This window comes from Trachurus trachurus (genome assembly GCF_905171665.1).
Source record: "Trachurus trachurus genome assembly, chromosome: 12".
Lineage (NCBI taxonomy): Eukaryota > Metazoa > Chordata > Actinopteri > Carangiformes > Carangidae > Trachurus > Trachurus trachurus.
In genome coordinates, this window is record NC_139908.1 from 10,914,575 (window position 1) to 10,939,675 (window position 25,101).

Consider the following 25,101-nt stretch of genomic DNA (forward strand, 5'->3'; position numbering starts at 1 on the left):
TTACTGAGCACAGGTGAGACCAGATTAGCACCACTTTTTTTTTAAAGCCCCCAGAAATCAATAATTTCTTAGATTGGCTCTGATTGAACCAGCCCCATGTAATCAACATCCAGCTCCTTGGGTACCTAAAGTAAAAAGACTAATAATGAAATATGTTCCCTTTCCAAAAAATATACATTATATACGGCTGTGAGGATTAAATGTTGCAGCTGATGATGGTGGGGTGAATTTCAACTGCTATTAGTTTGATAAACACTATTATGACAGAATTTATGTTGCTATTTAATATTGATGATTTAAATCTGCCAATTGCATGCATTGTAAAGTAGTAGGCTAGGCTACAGAAATAGAAAAAACATGTGGAACACAACCACCTGAAACTGTGGCCTACCCGAGTGAATAAAGTTAAAACAGAAACTGGCAACATGAAGAGACGTCTCTGTGTCACTGTGACAATATTACACCGCAAACATTAGCAAACTGTTTTCACAACAGTTCAACCGCAAAAAAAATCATACTGACTCTATTGTTTCGACTGCACCCATCTATTTGGTCACATAGGTTAATACCTGGAAGTGCAGGTGAACACCATTAAGCAGCTGATAACACAGAAGCTGAGCAGTTGTGCCCCTGGGGGCAACTGGGGAAAGCACAACACGACTATTGTCCATGGAGGGTTTTGGTTTTGTCCAGTTGGCCTCAGGGGAGTAATGGTCAGGGTCAAGGAAACTATTTCAAGTAGTTTTTGGAGGTTGATCTGATGCCAATGTATGATAAATATAGGGGGGAAAAGTACATATTTACTGTTTTACTCAGCTGAACTTTTGTAATCTTGTTTTTCTCATGTTAAGTAAATGAGACACTCGACATTTTCAATCTTTCCACCGTATCTTTCCTGTAAATTTGCTCATTTTCATATACACAGTGGTTCTCTGTCATTCTCGACAATGAGTTGTGTTTCCTTTAAACGGCCCCACATTCCAGCGGACTTTAAACGTCACACACACATACACACACACGGGGCGGCGCTGCGTTCACTTGCCCCCTCCCCCAAAACCACGAGGCTCCGGTGTTGACAGGCCAATCACCGCCCCCACAGGCAGCCAGCAGGCAGCCAGCGTTCTGCCCGGCTTCACAACTCACAGCAGCGGACAAAAGGGCTCGTCTCTTCGGCTGTAATAATACCCGTTAACAGCCGCTGGAGGAAAAGGGCACCGTGTGGAAGTAGGGCGGTTATCACGGCGACGCCATGTTTTAGAACGGATTTTTTTTATTCGGTTTCTAAGCGACTCACAAAGGACCAACGGCCGTGCGGGAATTCCGCCCGGACAAGCTCCGCCCCCCGCTTAATTTGTCAACAAAGGGGTTTGACAAGCTCGACGAAGCCCCGCCCCCATGTTCCCTTAAAAGGATGATTTGGTCATACACGGCCAACAATCAAGCCGTGAGTAACCGTTTTCCCTTCCCCATCCCGTTCATATGGTGCGTTGACTTCCTCCGTCGCCGTTAAAGCGGAGCTATCATGGCGGAGCGCATGCAGCAGCCCCCGGCCAAGCGGCTCTGCTGTAGACCGGGATACAATGCAACATGTAGGCAAGGCCAGCGGGCCGTGTGGGCGACGTGTGGCGGCGGCGGCGGCAGCGGCTCGGCAGCCTCCCAGGGCGAGTCGGGCAAAACCCAGAGCCCGGAGACTCTCCTGGACATCGCGGCGAGGAAAGTCGCGGAGAAGTGGCCGTTTCAGCGGGTCGAGGAGCGTTTCGAGCGGATCCCGGAGCCCGTTCAGAGACGGATCGTGTACTGGTCTTTCCCGAGGAGCGAACGGGAGATCTGTATGTACTCGTCGTTCAACACCGCCACCACCACCACCACCACCGGCGGCGGCGGCAGCGGGGAGGAGATCGGGAGTAGCAGCGCGGAGAGCAGCGACGACACGCGGCTGCCATTCCGACGGGGCATCGGTCTGCTGGAGAGCGGCTGCGTGGACAACGTACTGCAAGTCGGTGAGTGGTGGTGATGTGATGATGATGATGGGACCGGACCGGACACACCGAGCACAAACACAAGCAGAATAATAATAATGATCAGCCAGCAAACAACAAAAGCAACAACTCAGCCTGTATTTAATATGATCTCGCTGAAAAACGAAGGGAGATAACGTGACAGGCTTTGACAACAAAGGGTGAAGCGGTCAGACGACACACACACACTCACAAACACACACACAGATACACACTCACACACACAGAGGGGCTACAATGGGGCTTTAAATCTGTTGGCTGCATGAATGGGAATGTGTGACTGGGGCATTTAAATCCTGTTTTGCTCGGGGGCAGTTTGAATGTGAAATGCAGGGTAACGACAAAGCCTCAAAATCCACTAATTGCGGTGAAAATCAAGCTGTGGCTTTAACAAAAAAAACAAAAAAAAAAAACAGGAATCCCCACATCTCATCCCCACCAGTGAGAAACGTTAACAGAATAAAACATAAGTAGGGTATATACCCACATTTCTACTTCTGCTGGTTCAGGGGAAATAATGTAAAACCTTTGCTATGGGGATTTGTGACACAAAAGCCCCAAAGATTTTCTGAAGCAGGTTTTAGGGTCAGATCAGACATGCTGTATCATCAGAAATCACCCAAACCTACTTCGCTGATTGATCTCCTGTGACATAAAATGAGCATTTAGGGGCATAAAGCTGTGTTTTTGTACTAAATCTTGCAACTTCTCGCTGGATTTGTCACGTTCAATACTCATAATCCACAGCAAGAGCTTTTAAAACCAGTTTTTTTCTTTTTTTTAAATGCTCGCACAGAACTGTTGAGTAATAAGGGAAGTACTCGGTGTTGGGTTGGGTCTCAACTGACACACATTACATCTGAATGAGTTGTTCAGTGTGGCACAGTTGAGATGCTGATGAGTAATAATTGTGTCTGTGTGTGTGTGTGTGTGTGTGTGTGAGATCAGCAGACGCATTGTGCCTCACTGTTCTGCAGCGAGAAGTATGTGTGTGTGGAAGGGGGGGGGGTTAACGTGCAAGCCTCACATTATAGTCATTGTATATTTAGATCTAGTGGAGCCACGGTGTGTTTTTAGAGCAGAAAAAAACCCTCAGAGAAGTGAATGTGGGCAAAGATGAGACCAGAGCATCAGGGTTACCGTATCTTGCTTGTTTCTAACCCACCGTGTGTATGTGTGTGTGTGTTTGAGTGAGTGAAACAGGAACAGACACCTGCATGCGCACTAACTTGACAAGTCGCTTGTGCATGACAAACTTTTCCCCACCAGCAGCAGCAGCAGCAGCAGCAGCAGCGTGCATCGGTGACTCTGCAACATTTTAGATTTAATGTCATTCAGTTCAGCTTTTCCTTCTTATTTCTTTTTATTTTGTATATTTTACATGCAAAAAAAAAAAAAACAGCAGAGCAGCACAGGCCCCTTCTTTGAGATTTAATCACCCAGCAGCACACATATCAAATACCCCAGCATTCCTATTGTGAGCTTGGCACTTTGTTCCTATTTTCATGTTCATTTGTGTCTTTCAAGCTTCCTGTTGCCTCCGAAAGGAAAGGCAAACAAAAGCAGCTTTTCACTCCCTTGTTAAGTAGAGGAGATTTGGAAGGAGGAAGCGTATTGAGCCACAACGATTCTGTTTTAAATGGGCCACGATTCACACCAGTCCACAGCCAATTGGTTCAGGGTTTTTTTTTCCTCTATGTGTGTTTGTGTATCAATAATTGGGAAAGAAAACAGAAGACGAAGAGCACGATTGGCTCGTGAGAGAGAAGCAGATTGGAGAGATAGCTCACTTTAATGAAGCCAGTCTTTGGGTTGTTTATTTTTTTATTTTTATTTTTTACAGCCTTTATCATTGCAGTGGTCAGCTGGGAGTCTCTTTGATAGTGTTGCAGTCTGTCACCTACAGGGTCCAGCAGCCTCGAGCCGGGACACCTTCTTCTTCCCGGAGAGAGAGAGGACTGTAATCCCATTACTCTGCATGGTTAATTTGAATTGTAATGCAATCTGAACACTTGAGTTTCTTTCTGCGTGAACCGTCCCCTCTCACTTTTAAATGCAAGAGGTTCATGTGGGCTTTGTGTCCTCAACTGAAGGGAATACACACTCACATCACACACACACACACACCAGCCTCTGTCCTGCCAAAGCGAGAGGCCTACATATTCCCACATATTTGGAAATGTTTCTATAGGGAAGAAACTGAATCTGGGTTGTTATTCCACACAGTGAGGGAGGGAGGGGGGGCGGTGGCTTTTGATATGCATGCTCACAAAGAAGAATAACAGTAGTGCACACACACACTCACACATATATACACACACATAGGGAGGGTTTCTTGGCTGATTGCACCCCAGCCTGGAATTTGCTGGAAAAATAGAGCCAAGAAGTGATAAATAAAAGATGTAATCTCCCCACGTGTGGGCCGTACCAGAGCAGGGAGGTTTTTCACTGCAGACCTGGAGGAAATGAATTGGCACACATTTGCTGTGTGCAGAGTCGGACCCTCCACCACAACAAACCCTCACTGTTAATCAGTGCACAGATAAAGGAAGCCATTTTTTTAACTTACAAGAGAAAAATACCGCAGCTTCTCGAGTTTAGACTTGAGGGCTTCTTTATTCCCCAGGTTGAAGCCAATATCGTAGTTTGTAGTGATGTTATTGAGCTGCGAGCCGGACCGAGCTCCTCCACCGGCACCGAAGAAATAACTAAAGTGTGCTGCTGCTGCTCCAAAGACACTGATGTTGGCTGCAGGCGATTTAACACCAGACAATAGCAGAAGTATCCAGAGCTGCAGAAATCAGTTGATTAGTTGGCTTTTAAGTGACTTTTACACCAAAAATCCAGATAATTTGTTGTTTGCGGTGTCTCAAATGTGAGAACAAACCAACTTTTTTCAACTTATACTATTGGAGGATGAATATTTTACACTATTTTCTGTTTTATAGCCCCACCTATAATTAGTAAATCATGAAAATAATCATCATCTTTATTGTTAATGAATACAGTGATTAGTTGCAGCCCAAACAGCGGTCTAAAAGCCTTTGTTAAAGTGCACCAACATTTAACATTTAATTTGTTTTGCAGTTTTAACAGCCACAGTAGGGCTGGATTGCACCAACAAGGTTTAATTTAATCTAAGATTAGCTCTAATCAGAGATTAGTAAAACTCAGTTTAAAATGAGTTAATCCATGTTTAAAATTAAGCAGAGCTCTGTTGCACCATTTAAAATTAATCTCAGTTTAGTAAAACTCAGTTTAACTGAATTTAAACTGAATTTAAACTGATTTAAATCAGTAGGGACAAGTGTGTATAAAGGAAACGAATTAAATATGCAAAATGGAGTTTTGTTCGTTGCAGTTTGTAAACAAAACATTCAAGCTGGGCGGCTCAACTGTGTAGACTAGCCTCCTGCCCCTGACAGCAGCAGTCAAGACCGCAGAGGAAACGAAATACAGTCTGGGCAGATACCCGCCGTCACCAACACCAGGAGCCTCCAAGAGGGTCTGGTGTCACATGTTTTTGTTTTGTTTTGTTTAGTAAACAGGAGAGCCGAGCTGGGAAGACGGTGTTAGCAGTGGATGCTAACCGGACTTAGCATCGAGCTAGCTCCCCAGGTCCTCATACTTGTTACCAGTCGAGGCTTTAGTTGTCAGTGACGGTGGGGAATCGGTCTGCAGCTCCAGCGCTTCACTCAGACTGTATTTCTTTCTTTTGTCCTCCTGACTGCTGCTGCTGCTGAGAGAGAGAGACGTGCTAGCACTCGTTAGCATCAGAGACAGCTAGTGCAGCTAGCAGCCCTGAGCCTCCTACTCTGCTGCAGTAGCTTCACCTGAGCTTTGTCAGAGAAAACACCGTCTCTCTCCGCCCAGCAGTGTTGCCAACTCCTCAGTAAGCAAAGTCGCTATTGGCTGTCGTAAAAGTCGCTAAAAGTCGCTAAATGACGTAATTTTCTCAGCGGGGGGGGGGGGGGGGGGGGGGGTGTCGGCGGCAGCGGCCAGCGGCGCTCTTTATGTCTGTGGCGTGGAGCAGAGCGTCTCTGAATGCAGCGGAGGCAGCTCCGTGACACTACTGTGTGTAGGCTGAATACCTATGAGTGCCCGCGGCAGCGCCGCTGCTCGTTGAAAACAGCTGTGATAACGTGATTTCAGGTCCAGAAACGTTTGTAATATCACGGGAAAAAGTCGCTAGATTTGTCGCTAGTCGCTTTTGACAAAAAAAGTCACCAAGAGGGGTTGGAAAGTCGCCAGATTTAGCGACAAAGTCGCCAAGTTGGCAACACTGCCGCCCAGAAACGTCTCTGTGCGCAACAAAACAAAGCAAAAGAGAGAAAATTGAGAGACAGAGCTGCCTGTCTCTCAATTTTCCTCAAGGAACTTCATAATTTTGCTCACTCCAGCTCAAAAATGCAGCCATTGAAAAAATTAAACCTCCTCCACTGTCAGTTTAAAATTAACCCTAGATCACAGTTTAAACTGGAGTTTAAAGTTCTGGTGCAACAGGATTAAAATTAAACTTAGTTTAGAGTAAAAATTAAACTGAGGTTTAAAGGGAGGTTTAAATCTAATCTGTCTTAATTTTGAACTAGGTTTAAAGTTTAGTGCAACCGAATTTAAACTTAAACCATGATTTAATCTGGTTTTAAAGTTAAACCTTGTTGGTGCAATCCAGCCTAGAGGCTTAAACAGTAATTATTCCTTTATAACTGGTCATTAATTGTTGCTATGGTTTCCATCAGAGGTCTAATTGGCTTTAAAATTCTACCGAGCTTCTAAATTGAAAGTGGGAAAGTCACAGTCAAGGCCCCGAGTCATAAAAATTAAAGACTTACCCAGATTAATGCATAAAGTGAAAGGAAAATGAGCTGTTTAGAGGCCGATGCGGCCGATAAAACACCAAGCTGAAGACAGATGTGTGAACTCTGAGGTCAAAACGAGAGTGCATCAGTGCAAAGGAAGTGTTTCTACACTGTCCAAGTAAAACTTGAGCTTCGCTGTATACGCAAAACACAGCACAGAGAGAGAGTGAGAGAGAGAGAGAAGGCACCTTATTGAAACCGATTCAACATCCTCCATGAGCTTTTTAAACCCACAGAGGAAGACCAGCTCTTCTGGTGTGAAGTGACTTTCATGCAGAGAAGCAGCAGCTTTCATCGTACTGCACTCGGGTCAGAAAACACAAATACATCCTGTGTGCACAACTCTGATGCCGAGACAAATAAAACTACAATGACGCTTCGAGGGAAATTATCTACAGGGCGCCAAAACAGAGTCTCTTAGCACAACACTAAGTTCTTATAGACACTATCTATGTAGATGTAGGTAAATGTCCAGCTAAAAAAAAAAGAAAAAAGTGCAACTCCCTGCAGATGTAGATAAACCCACTATTATATTCTGAAAAGACAGTTGAGCCTGAAGCTAAAACTGTCATTTGATAATGACAGTTTTAGCTTCAGGTTATAATAAGTGATAATAACTTGTTTTGTCCAGAGCGCTCCAAAATTATTGATTTACCAGCACATATTCTACAACAAATCCTCACAATGAAGAAGCAGGCGTTCAGGATGGTTTGATAGTTTTGCTTTAGAGGTGACGTAAATGTGCATTCAACAGTAACATCAGCTAATCAGCACAAATCGGTCGTTGCTTTCAAATCTATCTCAGTTTGTCTTTTGTTGTTCTTTCTTTAAATGAATGATGTTTCCTCAGTAATGTCTTCATAACATTTGGACCGGGTCTCTCCTGTAAAAAAGAGATGATTGTATTAATAATGATGATGATGATGATGATGATGCTGTTGTGTTAGTCAGAGCATTTACAGTCAGCCCCTCTGGTCATCATGAACATCTGTACCACATTGCATTTCATCCAGCTGTTGTTGATATTCCTGAGTCATGACCACTCATGCCGAACCTCATAGTGGCGCTGCAGGAAAAAGTCAGGGACTTACCAGAGTCGTCTGGGTTCATCCTGTGGGGAACATGAATATATTGAGTTGAGTACAAATGATTAGAAATATTTCAGTCTGGATCTAATGCGTTGGAGTGGAGCAGCTGATCCAGACTTAGAGCCATCTTTCCAGCAAACGGCTAAAAATGGCCTTTCATAATAAGATTTCCTGGATGGAAGACAAGATTTTAGTTTCATGGTCAGAGGCTTTACTGTCTATTCATGAGAATGTCAGAATATTTAGCAAGAGGCCGAAGAAGAGACTGAGGGTTTCAGCTTGAAACATGACGTGGACGGCGCAGGCACATGTTGAGGCTGGAGCTGAATATAGGCTTCAGTGACTGTGTTGAAGTATAGGCTGCGGTGTTTATGTGGTTATTTCAGTCGGAGAAGCTGCGTTCGCTCAGTCAAAACAACTCCAGAACAGTTGGCATGGGAAAATAATCAAAGATGTAAACTATAACGTACGTACGGGCATCACGTGAACCAAGAGCAAAGAAAGTCATGGTTTCTATATACGTCGGTGGGAAAACACATGCTGTAATGTGTTTGTTACCTGTGCTACCTGGTTATTAGGTCGCATTCAATCAGTGCGCACTTTACATGAGGTCAAGTTCACAGCTCAGAGGTCCTCCGTCTGCTGTATGAGGTCAGAGATCATTGAGACGTCAGTATGAAGCGTTTGCTGTTGAAGGGAAATCAGGAACACGGCTCGTTCTTCTCTGAAATCAACTCCACAGATGATGAAGGACGTCCGGGATTATTTTTTATTATCAGTTAATTAAAGAAAAAAAAAAGTTACCAAATAATTTCATTTTGATCCGCTAATTGAGTAATTGACTTATCATCTCAGCTGTAATTTAAAGGGACAGTGTCACAACACAGCAGTTTATGATAACGTTTTTATTTTCACTCGTGATTTTATCACACAGTAAATCCATTAATTGGCTGCAACGCACCAGTTAGTTTCATTATAGATTAATCAGGTGATTATTTTTGAAAAATGTCCATTATAATTTCCCCGAGCTAAAGGTGGCATCTTCAGGACAAAGTCAAACAGCAGTGATTAAAAAGAGAAAAACAGTCAATCCTGTTGTGAAACTAGAGAATATCTTCCCTTTTTTACATGAGAAATAACAGAAATGATTCATTCATATCAAATCAGTTGCTCATTAGTCAACTAAGAGTTTCAGCTCTGAATAATTATCCACATTATCAAACAGTATCATAGTTCATGGAGTCGTAACTCACTTATATCTGAATGCACACGTGATGTATACATCTGTAGATTTGCAGTGGAGGATATTATCAACCAGTAAATGTCATAATAAACCTGTCAGACTTCAGACTTTTCATTTTTTGGAAAGGTAAAAACACAAAATCCTGTTCTTTCAGGTGCTTTTTGTCTTTTTCTATCTGCGATCTGATGTGTTTGCTCTTCCAATCTAAACCTCTGCTCGCCTCTTGTCACGGTCTAGGCTGTAGTTTGCGTCAGCCTTTCTGTAATTCTGTTCACTTTAGTGCAGAATTTGAAGCTCGGTCCTCAAGTCTGTCACGGGCCTGTTGCTTGGTCGACGGAGGGCTGCGAGGGAGTGGTCGCCTGCTGTCGCTGCAGTCTGTGGAGTCTGGCAGCGCGTCCTCCGCCAGGATCTTATGTATCTGTAGTTTTCCTCACATTTCATGGTGTGATATCTTAAGAAGCGCTGCCATTCGCTCTGTCTCTGTCTCTGTCTTTCTCTTTCTCTCTCTCTCTGTATTGAATGTTGATTTTAAAGGGTCGGGGAGCTTCGCATAGCGTCACCACACACAGTGAAATCTAGCCGGGTCTCTGTGGTGCACTTTTGTCATGAGTGGAATGAGACCAACCGGAGTCTGGGGCGAAAACTTTACCTGTTCTGCCCTGTAAAGGACGTTTTGGCTCGGCGATCGTCTGATGAGGTGCGGCGTCCCGAGACAAACGTTCACTCCCCCTGCGCTCATTATTACGTCCTCCTGATTTGCAGCGGTGGAAGAAGCGCTCAGATATTTCTCTTAAAGCACCGACCATCTAATAATACCCTGATATCAGCGATCTCGGGGAAAACCCGGAATTAGAAAATGAGAGAAAAAAGGATCATATTGGTGTTCAAATAGTTGTCTAGTTTTTGTTTGTTTGCTGTGAACGCACCCTGAAGTCACGTCACACGTGTCGCTGAGGGCTGCCAACGGTGCGACCTTTAATCAGGTTTACAGATGAACGTATTCTTCCCTTCTTGTTGGAGAACGTGTTCGCATCATGTTTGCTTCAGTTGTAGCTTGTTTTGCCGTGAGCTAAAACTTTAAGGTTTGTTTGATGCAAGTCTGTAAAAGCAAAGATTTCAAACGTGTGTCGGCTCGTCGCCGCCTGAGAGTTGGAGGGCTAGGGCTCACTTTACTTAGCTAGCATCTTCGTTAGCGCCACGTCGGATCACGGTATGACTGCAGATGTGGGTGTCAGGACTTCCTGTTTGTCATGGAAGCTACTCCACTCTGAACATGTCTTGGAAATCTGGCATTTAACCAGGCATTTGTCTCTGTTTTCTAACATTTTACAAACCAAATGATTAAGAGCCTAATTAGCAGATTAATGGAGATGGTGCTGATGAGAGGACTGATCCCAGTTCAGTGAGAAACAAACATCAGCAGCATCCTCCGTCCTCCTCCTCCAAACGTCCGTCTGGGTGATTTGTATTAAATCTCCGATGGTGTGATTCTGTAAATATTTATGCTTCTAACGGCTGAAGTCAGCAAACTCCACTGAATCAAACTGGAGCTCAGCATATCAAAGCGCTAATGTTTCTTTCACACACACACACACACAGACACACACACACTGATGCACATGCAGCCTCAGGCATCTTGTGTACACTGATCACTCGCGGCTCGCTCTCTCATCTGCAATTTTATGAAGAATCGATGAGTCGCTGCATGTAAATATGCTGAGGGAGCGTGTGCACATACACACACACACACACACACACAGACACACATACATACACACACACACACACACACACACACACACACACACACAGTGTGCTCGGGCTTCTAGGTTTGTTGATCAGCATTAACGGTGCATGCAATCGCACCTCAATATGCTTCTGCTCCAGAAGATCGATTTCTGCTGGAGCAACATCAGGCGCACACACACACACTTTTCAAACGAACGCCCAGCTCCTGGTCAACCCTGATGCTTTAGACATGTTTTTTTCTTTTTTAATATATGACCACACTTGGAAAGAGAGAGCCACGCTGACTGTAGCAGAGGGAGTACATGGTAACGCCAGCCTCCGTTTTCCTGTTGTTGTTGCTGGTTAAAGTCTTGGAGTTGTGCCCAGGTATTTTCCAGGTCAGTGTCAGACACCACCAGAGTGTGGCCAGAATTTTTCAATTCTGCTTCCACATCGAAAAAGAGACACATAGATGGACGCACACATTTTTGGCTCCAGCTCTTTATAACACAACCACATTTTTTCCCTTCTCTAAAAAATGTACAAATGGGTCAAGTTTGTGGAAAAATAGACTTTTTAAAAGAGGCTCATTTGTAGCTTAAAGGGATAGTTCAACATTTTTGGCAAACTGGCCCATTGCCATAATCGCTATAGTCATAGCAGGAGGTTCGTTACCTTTATTTGTCGGTGCAAGCTATTTTTAGAACGGCGGAGCAGAGCCACAAGCTGCTCAAAGCTACGCTACGGAGGCTAATGGGATTTCTTGGTTTCAAACTCATCAAATACACAATCCAACAACTCCAAAACGCTCTGGTGGACAAGTTGTGACCTGCACATTCACCACGCTATGAGATAATAACAGAACATTACGAGATGTAGTTGTTTTCGAGGTAAATTTGCCAAAATGTTGAACTATCCCTTTAACAAACATTACTCAAACACGAGTAAAGACCATTTTCAGTGGTGGATTAATCCACATTTAGCTCCTTTTGAGTAGCAGATTCTTCATTTTTATAGGAAACACCCAAATATATTGTTTCCAGGTCCTAAAATATGAGGATTGTATGAATCTCCTCCATTATATATGATAATATAGTGACTAACGCTGGATTTTGGACTGTTTATTGGCCTAAACAATTTGAATGAGTTGTTGTTGGGCTCTGAGAAGTTAAAATTGATATTTTCATTTTTTCTCAGTGTGTTTCGTGGGCAGATAATAAATCGATAATTTAAGAGAAACAGCCTGCAGATTAATTGATAATCAAAATGATTGTTAGTAATGTTAGTAACACTGGAGCTCTGTGGCACAGAGGAATAAGACACACGAGACACAGTAGTCTTGTTAGTCAGATCCATTTATTGTTGGTTTTTCATGGGTTCTGTGGTTCAATAAACAACCTTGAATATCTCCGACCTTATTCTTTAAAGGTCTCGGTTGGGTCGTAGTTAAAATTTGCTCACGGTCTCCCGCCACAGCTGCTCCCGAATGCTTTAGCACACTTTCCACATCCATCCACGTCTCCCTGATCTGTATTCCTCTGCCGTGTCCCTTCATCATTAACCTTCAACTGAAAGGGAAAGGAGAGAGGCGGCGGAGCAGAGAGGCGGGTGGAGGAGGGGGAGGAACTAGTTTACCTCCGCCTGCCCTTAATCGACTCGATAAATCCCGTTTTGTTCTCAGTGGCACGCAGCTTGTCCGACACATCCACCTGTCCACGTTAACGCCGCTGATAGTCTGAACAGCTACCGTGGAGACACCTGAGCCCCTCATTATCGATTAATCTGCTAATTACTTACTGGCTTCAGTTCGTAGTATGTTAAATTAATCAGTATTTTAATGTGATCCATGAAATGTGATCAAAAAAACCTCAAATTCCACACAAATTAGGTTTAGAGCAGCAGCGATAAGTTGTTTATTTGATTAGATGATCAATAGAAAGTTACTACCAGATAGCATTTTGCTACATTGAATCAAATTAATCTGAATCTCCGTGGGTTCAGGGTGGTTGGGCAAATAAAAACAAGAGAGGTGAGGGGCATTATAATGTGAATTTTTCTCCAGATGATTAATTATTGGAGCCAAAGCAAGAATATAATTGGCAGATAAATTGATTGAGCTGTACTCAGGTTCATTATCACAAAAGATAAAGAAAAGCTGGAGTTGGGGAAAGTTCAGTGTTTTCTTTTCCTTGAAAGATTTATTAAATTATTAATCAAAAGTTGCTCATTATTTGCCTGTTGAAGGACTTGAATTTAATAATCGGCTAATCGTCTCGGTTCCAGATAGGCCTTCGCCTCTCGGAGCTCGTAGAAACAGTCTCTCTTCTCCGACGCGTGTGTGTGTGTGTGTGTGGCGTGGGAGGTTTTTTTATTTTTTATTAAAGCCTGCACTGTCTGAGCAAGTCAAAGCCTGCCGCTGTCCTCACCTCATGGGACCCCCTGAGGCCTCATGGGGTGGTCTCTGAAGAGCAGCGCCCCGCGGACCTCCGCTGCTCCGCAAACAGAGCGCTTCAGTTAACAGGTGAGCTGCTGCAAGCGTTGCATAAACGCAGCGTTATTAGCACTGCTCACCATTCTCTGAGGTCGTCGCCTCTAAAATCTCCCGTTCTTTGATTTGGTACTTCTTTTTTTTTTTAATTTTTGATTCTCATGAAAAAGAAGCTGCAGCCACTCAGACGGTTAATCAGATGCTGCTTATGAGCGCAATGCTTTTCCTTTTAATGGGAACTTAAAGGTGTCATCCATCAGCGGCTGTTTCCTCAAAGCTCACAGCCTGAGTGTGTTTAATGAAGACGGATGGCTCACCCCCGTCCTCCTCGGACAACAGAAACACATTCATTACAGCGGTTAGAGAGATCTGCATGTATATTTACAGAGTACAGGACCTGGAAGTCCAGTTTCCCCATTGAATAAGAACCCAGTCCTGGACTTTTCAAGTAAATTATGACGTAAACAACGACAAGATCTGGAGATGCTGCTAACGTTATAGCTTTGTTCTAAAGGGGAAAAACTAGCAGTCAGTGTTCACGGCGTTATCCTCAAATGTCAGTGAACCTGTGCTATGGGAACCGCCCCGCAGAGGTCTGAGGAGTTCACGCTCGTTTCCCTGCTGCATGTGAACCTGTTGAGCAGGATGAGGCTGCAGCCATCTGCCCTCAGCATCTCTACACGCCTGGCCTCTCCTCTTCTTCTTCTTCAGCCTCTGTGTTTGCCTAGCCAAATTCACAAAGTACCCAGACTTGTGTGGCACGTAACATAAACACAACGACTGCGAGCCAACACATGCAGATCCACCCCCCCCACCCCCACCCCCCTTCTCTCCCTCCCCCCTCCACGTCCTCCTTGTTGTTGTCACGAGACCCACAACCACTCACTTCCTGCCTGCCTGCCGCCTCGGCGCTTTATACTCAGGGATCTCCCGTCTGGTTTCGGTTTATTATTCTGCCTCTTTGCATCGCTCCACCTCCCGCGCTGACATCTGTATCTGTAACAACAAGCAAATGATCTCGTTCTCCTGGTCCAACTGTCGCTGCAGGCCTTTCCACAGCCCTCCAGCTCTCGCTCCCTGACTCATAGATAGTTTTCGTCGCCGCTTCTCGAAAGCTTTCGAAAGGTGCAGCACGAAGGTGAAATTTAGACAAGTAAAACCAGGTCGTCTTACACACATCCTCAAACTATTTGATTATGTTTCCACTGCACAAAGTCTTCCAGGCAAACTGTTGCACAACTTTGTTTTCGTCGTGTGAAAAATTCCTCTTACTTTTCTGTGACGGCGCAATCTCATTACTAATTGTCCCCCGGAGCCAAACCACACGATAAATCTGTCACGTCTTTAACGATCAAATAACCATTGAGGTTCGCTTTCAAGCAAAATGACAAATTTTTTACATTTCCCATCCCCCCCAATTATGCAAATCTCTTGTTTTTCCTTGTCTTCTGCCATAACTAATTGAATATGTTTGGATTTTAGGCGATTTATTTTGTTATTCTACATTTTATAATCCGATAGACCAGAATTTCCTGTCTGAGCTTATGTTCTCAGACTTTTAGAGAAGCAGATACGTGGTCGGTTGTTTACCTGACATTTTTAATGTCCCGAGAGTTTCGCACTGTCTGGATGCACAGAGGAGCTTCAGCTGTGAACACTGTCCTATGGTCAAATTGAACAGAGTCTCCACAAACCATTATGTCTGACTCTGCGACTCAAACTCTCCACGCAGAGCGAACGTGACTTATTTTATTACCAGTGAAATCAATGGAGTGCCTCTTTAAAAAAATAAAATAAAATTAAGATCATAATCAGCCGGTGATCAGATAATGGGGATAATAATAGCCAAGTATTATTCTGCTCAACTGTCAGTTTCTCTCAAAGGACAAGCAGCAGCAAACAAACACACTTACACACACACACCTGAAAGATGCCACAAGCTCTCACAAGCCCTGCAAACTCATGCGGTCTGTTTCCGCACACGTGGGGTTATGCCTGGCATGCGCCTACAGGTTGAGTCATTGTTGTCATCTGTTAACGATGAGTAATGCACGGGTATGCGGTGCACTTGAGAACTGTATCGACTGGACTTTAATGCAGTTTAAAGCAGGGAGGGGCAAAGATAGAGAGAGAAGGAGGGAGGGAGGAGGATCAGACAAAAGTGAACAAGTGCAGCTGAGGAATAGAAAATGCTGAGGAGCGAGTTTCAAGCCCTGTTTCAAAGTAAAAGTACTCTTCTGCATAATCAGATATTTTATTATACATGACATTATTGGATGGTAACTACTGATGTAATGTAATGTAATGTAAGTAGGGCCTACATCTAGGTCATCATCTATCAGCATCTGAGAGGGTGAGAGGGTTTAATGTTTAACATCTTGAGTGTGTTTAACGAGCTGATTATGTGTTGAAATATTAACCTCAATATCAGGGCGGTGGCTGTTTATTTTCTTTATTGATTAATCTGCCAGATTATGAGGAAAAATAGTCCATCACGTCATCCTTAAAGAAGTTGAGGATGATGTCACTTCATTAATTTGCTCTAAAAAAGGAAGGTGGAGAAAGAAAAAGCTCCAGATTATCTCATCTGAAATGATCAATTGTCTATTCTTCCAGTCGACCGATCGATAAATTAATTGATCTTGGCAGCTCCATGCAGCCACATCGGCTTCATGTGAGCGAGGTGCAGCTCTGGGAGGTTTAGGTGGATGTGATGTGAGGACTTGTTGCAGTTATGCAGCTCATCAACAATCCGAGTCAAGCTGAGTCAAGTTGAGCCTGTCTGTGTGAACTGTATGTTCTGCTTCTATGTTTTTTTATCTATGTGTTTGTGTATGTGTGTGTGTGTGTGTGTATGTGCATGTTGGGACAACTAATCCAACAACATACCCAGGGCTTGTCGAGAGCGGCCGTTTAACTGTCGGTGTAACGTCATAACATTGTGCCTGGAGAGGGAAGAAGAAGAATACTTTCCTACGCCGTCACAGAGGAGGAGGAGGAGGAGGAGGAGGGGCCCCTCACTGTTAAAACAGGATGCAGGTCACACCTTATCATGGCAGTGCATCAAACCAGATTTACACTCCCTGAACCTCCTTTTTTCTATTTAGGCTAAACAGACAACACAGCTTGCTCAACATTTCTGGGGTTTTGGGGGAAGGAATGGCTGTGCTTAAACAGCAGGTCTGACTGGAGAGGAAGATAAACAGTTGTACGGTGGCGTTAAATCCTCCTCCTCCTCCTCCTCCTCCTTTTCCTCCTCCTCCTGATCGATCCGCTCAGTGTCTATTGGGGCAACACAGTTATTTCACTTTCTGCCTCCTCACATTTTTTTTTTTCTTTTCCGTCCGTTCCTGTTGAAACAACCGACTCGGCCCCGCTCTGCATCTCCTTCACCAGCTGGAGGTGTTTTCCTGTGCAGCTGTGATGTGACTCGTCATGTCATCCTGCAGTATCTGTCCGTCCTTGCCGTGACTGAGCGTTTCACACACACACAGATACACACACACACACACACACACACACACACACTAAACACAGAGTTCAGATCATCATCAGACTCCTCGCTCACAGCTTAGGTACAGTAAATAAAAATGATATATCTCAGTCCTGGAAGGCAGCTAAGTAGATGTATTAATAACTGCAGTGAATAAAAAGAGGAAGTCGAACTTTATTTCAAAATAAGAGCATGAGAATTTTCCAGCCTCCCATTTGCTGCTTTTAAAAACAAATGTGATTGTCGTTTTTTTCTGACATTGTATCCAAACTCAACAATAAATTGTAAAAAAAACTATTTGAATTCTGGGTCATTTACATTAACACAACAATATTAAGGAAGTGTACCGTTCTCCTTATCATATATCTGGTGTCACGCTTGTATTTATACTTATGCAAACATGGCGTGTGAATGGTGAGATATGAAAATACACTTACTGGAAAGGGTTGTCCCTGTGAGATCGATTAGGTTTTAATATCGTAACTGCTGTAGAGGCATTTGGTTTTTTTTATTTTTCGCTTTCTTTGTGTTGTGAGGTGACAAATGTTTCTAAGAAATTGTGAAAAAATTGATTAATTCACTAGTTTTTATTCCAAGTTTAACAACATGTAAATATAATTTGGGTTTTCTGCTATCTGCCATGGTAGCCACAGGCAGCAGCGGTTTTACCACATGCCCGCACTCTCATGTAACACACACACACACACACACACACACACACACACACACACACACACACACACACACACACACACACACACACACACACACACACACACTGGTGTTTTCTTCAGGCTGTTTGTGACCTCAACGAAGAATAGTTGGCTGGAGGTGAAAGGTCACACACTATGGTGCTCATCAGGAGTAGCTCTTGTTGGATTGCGCTGCAGGCAGTAGCAGGTGTGTGTATATGTATGTGTTTGTGTGTGTGTGTGTGTGTGTGTGTGTGTGTATAGACTAAATAGCTGAACACCAACCATGCATCCATACATTTCAGACATGTTGTTATCCGAACCATTAAAGCAGATATCAGTGGAATGTTTTTGTTAATATAAGTCCTAAATAGTCCTATTTTCCGTCAGCAATCACTTACATGAAGTATTTCAGCCTAAACACGAGTCTCTCCGTCACTCTGCTCTGCTGTAACCCGAGGAGAAAATTTTCTTTGTGGGATACAAGTGTTATCCAATGAGGAGAGAGAACGGCATGAAGGGCTGTGTGTGCAGCCAAGGGATGCGCGTGAATGTGGTGACGTAGCACGAGGACCAATTGATGCCTGACAAGGGCGGGGGCTGCTAACTCATGGTGCGTTCAAAGAAACTCGTACTTTGTGTTTTTCCTTCCTGTGAAGTCATACCAGTTCGATCTGGTACGAGTTCACGGGTCGGAAGTTACGAGTGGCCGTTATAGGGAACTTTCACAGACAACAGGATGGTAAAAACACGAGCTACGGGTTACCTGGAACGCTACCAAGTCGTAGTTGTGACTTGAAGCTGTAACTTACGGTTTCAAAAGCCTGCCTTGAACGCAGCATTAGCCGAAACGGCCGTGAAGCTGATATCTGCTTTAATTGATTAGATAACCATCAGTTTTAACCGATACTGACAGTGATCATTTATTGCTGTGCTAATGGAAAAGCTCTACCGATGACATCCAGGTGTCGGAGTGTCCTTAAATGCACCGTCAAATAATCAGTGCCTGATGATGGGTGAAAATATAAAGCAGCTGTGTGTGAAAGTTCATTTTTGACTTTGATGATTAAAAAAATAAATGTCACTATAGGTCATGTTATTCTAAGAAATATTACAGGCCGGAGCGCTTCCTCCATTACTGGGAGTAGATGAAAGCGCGTTGACCCAAACCTGTCGATACAAATGTATAATCTGTAGGACTAAGGGTATTAAACTGGCGCAGTGAGACTGTGGCAGAGTACACGCTGTAATCTCAGGAGATGATGATGATTCAGCGGAGGAAAAATGGTGACATTAAAAGAAAATGCAGAAAACAGCTGGAGTTGCACCACCACACTCCCAAAGGAGCTGAAGAAACATTCAGGTTAACTTCATCCACTCACAGACCCGACGCTTCCCAACGCATGTGTTCCCACAGAGAGCTTCTCCCCTCGGCCTCCTTCACTGACGTGCTGCCTGTTCCCACAAAGAGTTTTTTTTTTTTTTTTTTTAGCTTTTTCCCTTTCTGGTTATTTTGGTCAGTATCTTAGCTGATGTGATCAAAGACGAGATGTAAATAATTTAGAGGACCGAGCTTACCTTCATCTTTGTTTCCTTTTTTATTCTGATCCTGTTGTTTCTGACTTTAGCTGCTGGTGTGATCTTCAGTTCATCACGATCCCACAGAAATACACTCTCTTGCTTTCTCTTTGGGAGTGTGATTGATGCCCCTTCATGTCTGAGGTTCAATTTGAGGCTGAAACTGTGGGATAGTTAGCATAGCTGTAGCATAAAAACCATTGCACAGTTGTTTACAGGCTTTATGCTAAGCTAAGCTAACCAGCAGTTGGATGCAGCTCCAAAATATGAATTTTAGCCAATCTCTGTTTTAGGTTTTCATTTCCTATTTTTTAATTTCAACTACCTGTATGACACTCCATACTCCTATGAATTACAGCTAGCAAGTAGCTTATCTTAGGTTAGCATGGAATCTGGAAATGCTAGCTGTGCTAGTTATTTTTACACTTCAGTTATTGCTTGAATGAAATAAATCAGATGTTTTATGTTGAATAATGAGCTTCAGATGTGCTGGTGTGTGTGGGTTTTGTTATTTCGACATAACCAGGCTGTTCAGCTACCTCCAGTCTTGTATTTTTAAGCTAAGCTAACAGCGCTTAGGTTTCAGCTTCACGTTTAACCCTCTATTCCTTACATGGGTGAGAAAAGGAAAAAAAAAATCACAAACAGTGCTTTTACCTTGAAAGAGATTTAATAAAGCCCAATCAGATCAACATGTAAGCAAACACTAAAAGCTTTTATTTGATTTTAATTATGTCTTCATGGGATTCCTGGGTTCATTAGCAGCAGCGCTGCAGCTCAGGCTCTCTGTGGAGACTCTCTGCGGTGGATCTCAGGAGTGGGAACAAATGCATTTGGAGAGGAGAGGCACTGTCTGGCCTGCTGATGGTCCTCAGAGTCTAAACAAATGACTTTCTCTGAGCTCATCGGGAACAGACGGCACTCAAACAAATGCTTTTAAATGGGAGGAAAGACGAGGAGGGGAGAAAAAAATCCTCTTCAGTCCCTTTAGAAGCTTGTTGTCAAACCTCTGAAGGCCGTCGTTACTCCGAGGAAAGATACAAACATTCGTAGAAATGTTGTGAGATTGTCTTTTAGCTTGAACTTGAAGTCTGTGTAGTCTTCTTCAAAAAACACTAGGCCTACACAATCCATATCTGTATCAGTAATTAAAGTATTTCTCAAAGTAACATAAAATGCCAAAGTAGGCCAGTTACTTTCCATCAGTTCTGCTTACGGCTGGATGTCGCTACTACTGAATTGATTTGATTCCAATTCACAAGGTTTTGATTTGATTCGATGTTGATTCATTTGGAGATATTTCAGTTTTAATACCAATTTGCTTGGTTATGAAAGAGATTTTCACAAAACTTATGTTGCAAATTGTACAAAGATGGACCTCTCTAACCTAAAGCAGTTACATTAATGCACATTTATTTATAATGACCCACTCCAGAAGTAAACAGTGCAATAGTGCAACGGCCGGCGTACATTAAAGGATCGATCTTAGGATTTTATGAATCGATATCAGATCTTTCAAATGAAGATCGGAATATAATATAAATCGGAAAATCAATTTTTAAAATCCAGCCCTAGTGCTGCTGTGTGAGTTGTCAGTTAGACCGGGGCCCCTGTGTGTGTGTGTGACGTCTGTCTGTTAATCCACATGTCAACACAATGTGGTCACACGTATGTTCTGTGTCTGTTTGTCCATTAAAGCCAAGGCTGATTCACCAAGACCAACTTCCCCTTGGCCCCCACAAACTCCCGGTGGGCCCCAAAACCCACAGTCGTGTCCGTTACAACAGACAGACACGATGAAGGTTTTTTATGTCACTTCCTGTGTTGAAATTATTTTAGTTTTTGTGCTTCTGTTCCATAATTGAACTGAAAATCCTTTCGTTGTTTTGCCAATGGAAAAACTCAAAATTGGAAAAACTTTCTGAGTTCAGGACTTCTATTATAGTTATAATTTACCTCTGACTCTCACTTCACCTGCCTCCGTAATGCTCCAATTATATAACTCACAAGTAGCAACGAGTGCAGCTTCTCTGAGTGCTTTGATAGCTGTTTTAGTAATCGATTCCACCGCTGAGGTTTCTACTGGTGTACTTTCTGTTAAGAGGCCCATCTCACTCTCCACTCACTGTGCAGATTGAGTCATTCTCTGAGAGCCGGGACCAGTTTCCTCCCAGTGCTCGCTGCAGGCCAAGCCAAGCCAGGCCAGACGGGCCGCGATCATGGAGCCTGAATGGCAGCAATTAGAAGTTTTTTCTTTTATATCCCCGTCGTCTTTATTGGACGGTGGGATGGACGCCATAAAACAGCGGCTTCAGTGGTTGCAGTTCGTTGCAGGACTCCTCCTCCTCCTTCTGTTTTCTTGTCTGAGTGACAAGACCGTTTGCAATTTCTCATGCGTTGTAAAGGCAGCGCTCTTGTTTTTCTGACAGAGCTGAGGAATTTCTGTCCACTCGGTCGGAGAGGAGTCCTTCCTCCCTGTAGTATTTCAGCACAGTTTGCTATTTCTAGAGTTTGGTCTCAAAAGCAGAGGACGAAATCGGAGGAAGAAGCAAATGAACAACTGACTGGTGTGGAAAAATATTGTAGTCTGGTTTTACTTTTGCTAATTACACATAAAATCCGTGACTAACTAGAATCTACTGAGCCTACACATCAACGAATCAAACTTTATTTATACGGCACCAAAATATTAAAGGGTGAACAAACACAATGAAATGAATTATCAAATAAGAAAGAACACAGAACAAATAGAGAGCATTGATTGGTGTGGTCGTAGTGTGAGGAGCTTAAGAGACACAGATTGACCCAGTTAACTCAAATCCTCGTTGACCTCGTTGCTCTGAGCTCCCGTGGAGGTGAATCCTCCGGCTCACGCCGCTGAACCCCCGGTGGACAGCTGTGTGGAGCCGCTTTGCCTCACTTTGTGTTTCTTTGACACAGTTGTCTTCGTCTTTTTGCGTCCTCTCTCTCTCTTTAAGGTGTTTGACTTTGACACAAGCTGCATTAACAGCCACAGTCACGGACCCCCTTAAAGGTATTGAACTGTATTCAGTGTGATACTGAAAAGGTCTTAAAAAGTCTTTTAATTCAATTTTGACGAAGACTGTAGAAACCCTGTTTGATATAATTGCTATTAGTTTCCATGGTGATGGATGATCCGAGCAGTCGGGACACAAATATGTTTCGGTTTGGTACACTTTTTCTCTCTTTTGATCTTGATGGTTGCTGTGCCTGGGATCAAGCAAATCAGTTCAACTAGTTCTACTTTTAGTGCTGATCTGGAACCAGTCATTAAGGACAGATGGTAATCAGCGAGCAGCGACTATTGATTGGTTGTTTACTTCTCCTCCCTACAGCCCCAGAGGTGCCTCTGCTGCATCTCCACGGGTGAGAGATTAGGTTCTCCATTGTCATCAAAAGCACACACACCACAACACAACACTCGCATACACAAAGCACACCTTGGCTGAGAGGCTCTCACTTACGCCTGAGTGGCCGAGCTGACTGAATGGCAGACCGGTGTGGCTGCTTGTGAGTCATGTAGTGGAGGTAGAGGAGGAGGAGGAGGAGGAGGAGTTGGGGTGAGGGGTGGTTTGGGTTTGGTTGTGGGGAAGAAGCTCTTTCTGGCTTTTGTGTGCCGGTAGTCCTGTTAAATGAAGGCCGTGGCCACATAGCTGAGAAAAGACCCCCTGTAGCCGCCGTTTCTGTGGGCGATGTTGCGTCACGGCCTCTGGCGAGAAGGTCTGAACCCCGCAGGGACCCGAGCCACTGCTCTTTCACAGGCTAACGTCCTGGGCCTTGTTTTCAGCCACAAAAACACCCCTGTTGTTGTTGGCCCCTCCTCCTCCTCCTCCTCCTCCTCCTCACAGAGTCACCATCTTTGCTGAATCCTATAGAGACGTGTTAAGTCGACTACCTCGGGCTTTAATTGGAGTGAAGTGTTAAACCCTCGGTTTCCAGGCGAGCGTGTAATCAGTATCTGCAGGTCCTCGAAAAAGTCTGGGGAAAAAAACAAAAAAAAAGAAGCACCGAATGGAGGGAGGTGTTGGATTTAATTCAAGAGAGTCCTCAACATTTTCCCCTCTGCCTGCTGGGCAGCGCAGTAATGTCAGTTATTAAAATGTTTTTGTGTCTGATGGCAGGTTGTCACGAGGCCTTACTGTATATATACCTCAGTGTTTCCCTTATAAACATTTACAGCCGCTGCAGTCTCGTGAAGTCACAATTTGCACGACTCTGTCAGGGGCTTTTAATTTGAAATGTGGAGCACGTGGAGAGAGAGAGAGGCGGATTTTTAGTAGCTCTCATTATTATAGATTTTTATTATCTATTGATATTCACTGCAGCTGCCGGCGTATTACGCTCACGCACGCAACACCCAGATACAGCAAAAACCATTAATAGTTGGACTGTTGTGCCTGTCATTCGGTGTGCGCATGAGAGCGTGCATGTGCGTGAGCTTATATCACCGGTGCAAAAGTATCCGCACTGGCCTTTTTCATTATGTTATATCACAATTATTGATGCACTAGTGTGTATAAATAAAACCAACCAAGAGTTTTAAAACCTGCAGAGCAGTAAACACTGAATTTATTGGACTCCCTTTTGTATTTAAGTACATTTGTAAGCAAATGTACTTAACTTAATTGTACTTAAGTAGACACTAATAAGCATTAGTTAAACATTAATAAATACTAAATTCATCATTTGTAACACATGAATACTTGTTGGTATGTAGTTTATAAACACAGTTAATGTTACTCATAGGGTTACGCATTCACTGTATTTATAAACTATATACTAATGAGTATGAATTTATGCTTTATAAATGAAGAATTCAGTATTTATTAATGCTTAATAGTGTGTAGGCTACTTATTATAAAGGGTTACCGTTACTTTTCCTCCAGCGGTGGCGACCCGGTGGAAACGACGGCGCTCTGGGGGTGAAGGAGTTAAGTTTGGTTGCTATGCAGTGCGCGGAGCTGTATTATGCAAGCTGTGAAGCGCAGACACACACGGAGAGGAAGTACATTACAGAATGCTGAGCTCAGGGCTTTGGCTCGCCGCCAAGTATACACTGCTGCATGTGCACACGCACTCACACTCAGCTGAGGGCATACCGATTTTTCCAGCCTCCTCCTCCTCCTCCTCCTCCTCGATTCACCCTCTCTCTTTCTGTTACGTCAGTAGTTCAGCTGTGGGCCAGGCGTGACTGGGGCAGGGCTGCGTAACGGAGAGCACCGTGCACTTCTGTACTGTGTTTGTTTTTGTATTTAAAAGACAGGATGTGGACCAGCGGTTGTGCGTTTTTGTTGTGTGAAGTGTGATTCAGTATATGTGTGTGTGTGTGTGTGTGTCTGCTCAGCAGGAAAGGCGGCAGTAAGAAGTGAAACGCCGGTTTTTGTCTATTCCTACACGGGTTTCACTCTCGGATATTGACTCCCAGTCCTTCCGCCTCTGTTGTGTTTTTTTTTTTTTTGCTCAGTTCTGTATCGCTCGGCGCTCGGCTCCACCACATATGCAGACAAACACCCACTCTGTTTTTCTTCCACCCGGCAGGGGTGATATGTGTCAGCTGTGCGGTGTGTGTCACATGTGTGAAAACATTTGGGCAAAGTGGAAATTAAATCTCCCAGCTGATGTTCCAAGGGTGAATACCGCTGTTTATGTGTTGTGGACACATATGTATGTGTGTGTGTTTGTTTGTTTCCCACATGTCAGATTTAGGCTATACAACATAATCAAAATGTGGCGTCCATCATCGTGGTCAGGGACGACTAGATGAAACAACAACGGCCTCGCGGGTCGCCAGCGCCACAGCCGATGTCCTGCCAACCATCACAAAGTTAAATCCAAAACTTCACACTGTAGTCATCCAGCTGTTGTCGTGCAACAGCTGCAAGAGGGAAAAAAA

The 25,101-nt window shown here is 43.8% G+C and overlaps 1 protein-coding gene across 1 annotated transcript in view; it reads left to right on the top strand.

Moving 5' to 3' along the window:
• Nucleotides 1–1,522: 1,522 nt before the first annotated feature.
• The window catches only part of LOC310994654 (zinc finger SWIM domain-containing protein 6-like), a gene marked incomplete at its 5' end in the record, with an annotated part of 42,620 nt that continues 19,041 nt past the window's right edge, over nt 1,523–25,101 (top strand). Inside the window, one exon of the mRNA XM_083983422.1 lies at nt 1,523–2,000. Coding sequence (XP_083839548.1) covers nt 1,523–2,000 — 478 coding nt within the window. The remainder of the gene's footprint in view (nt 2,001–25,101) is intronic.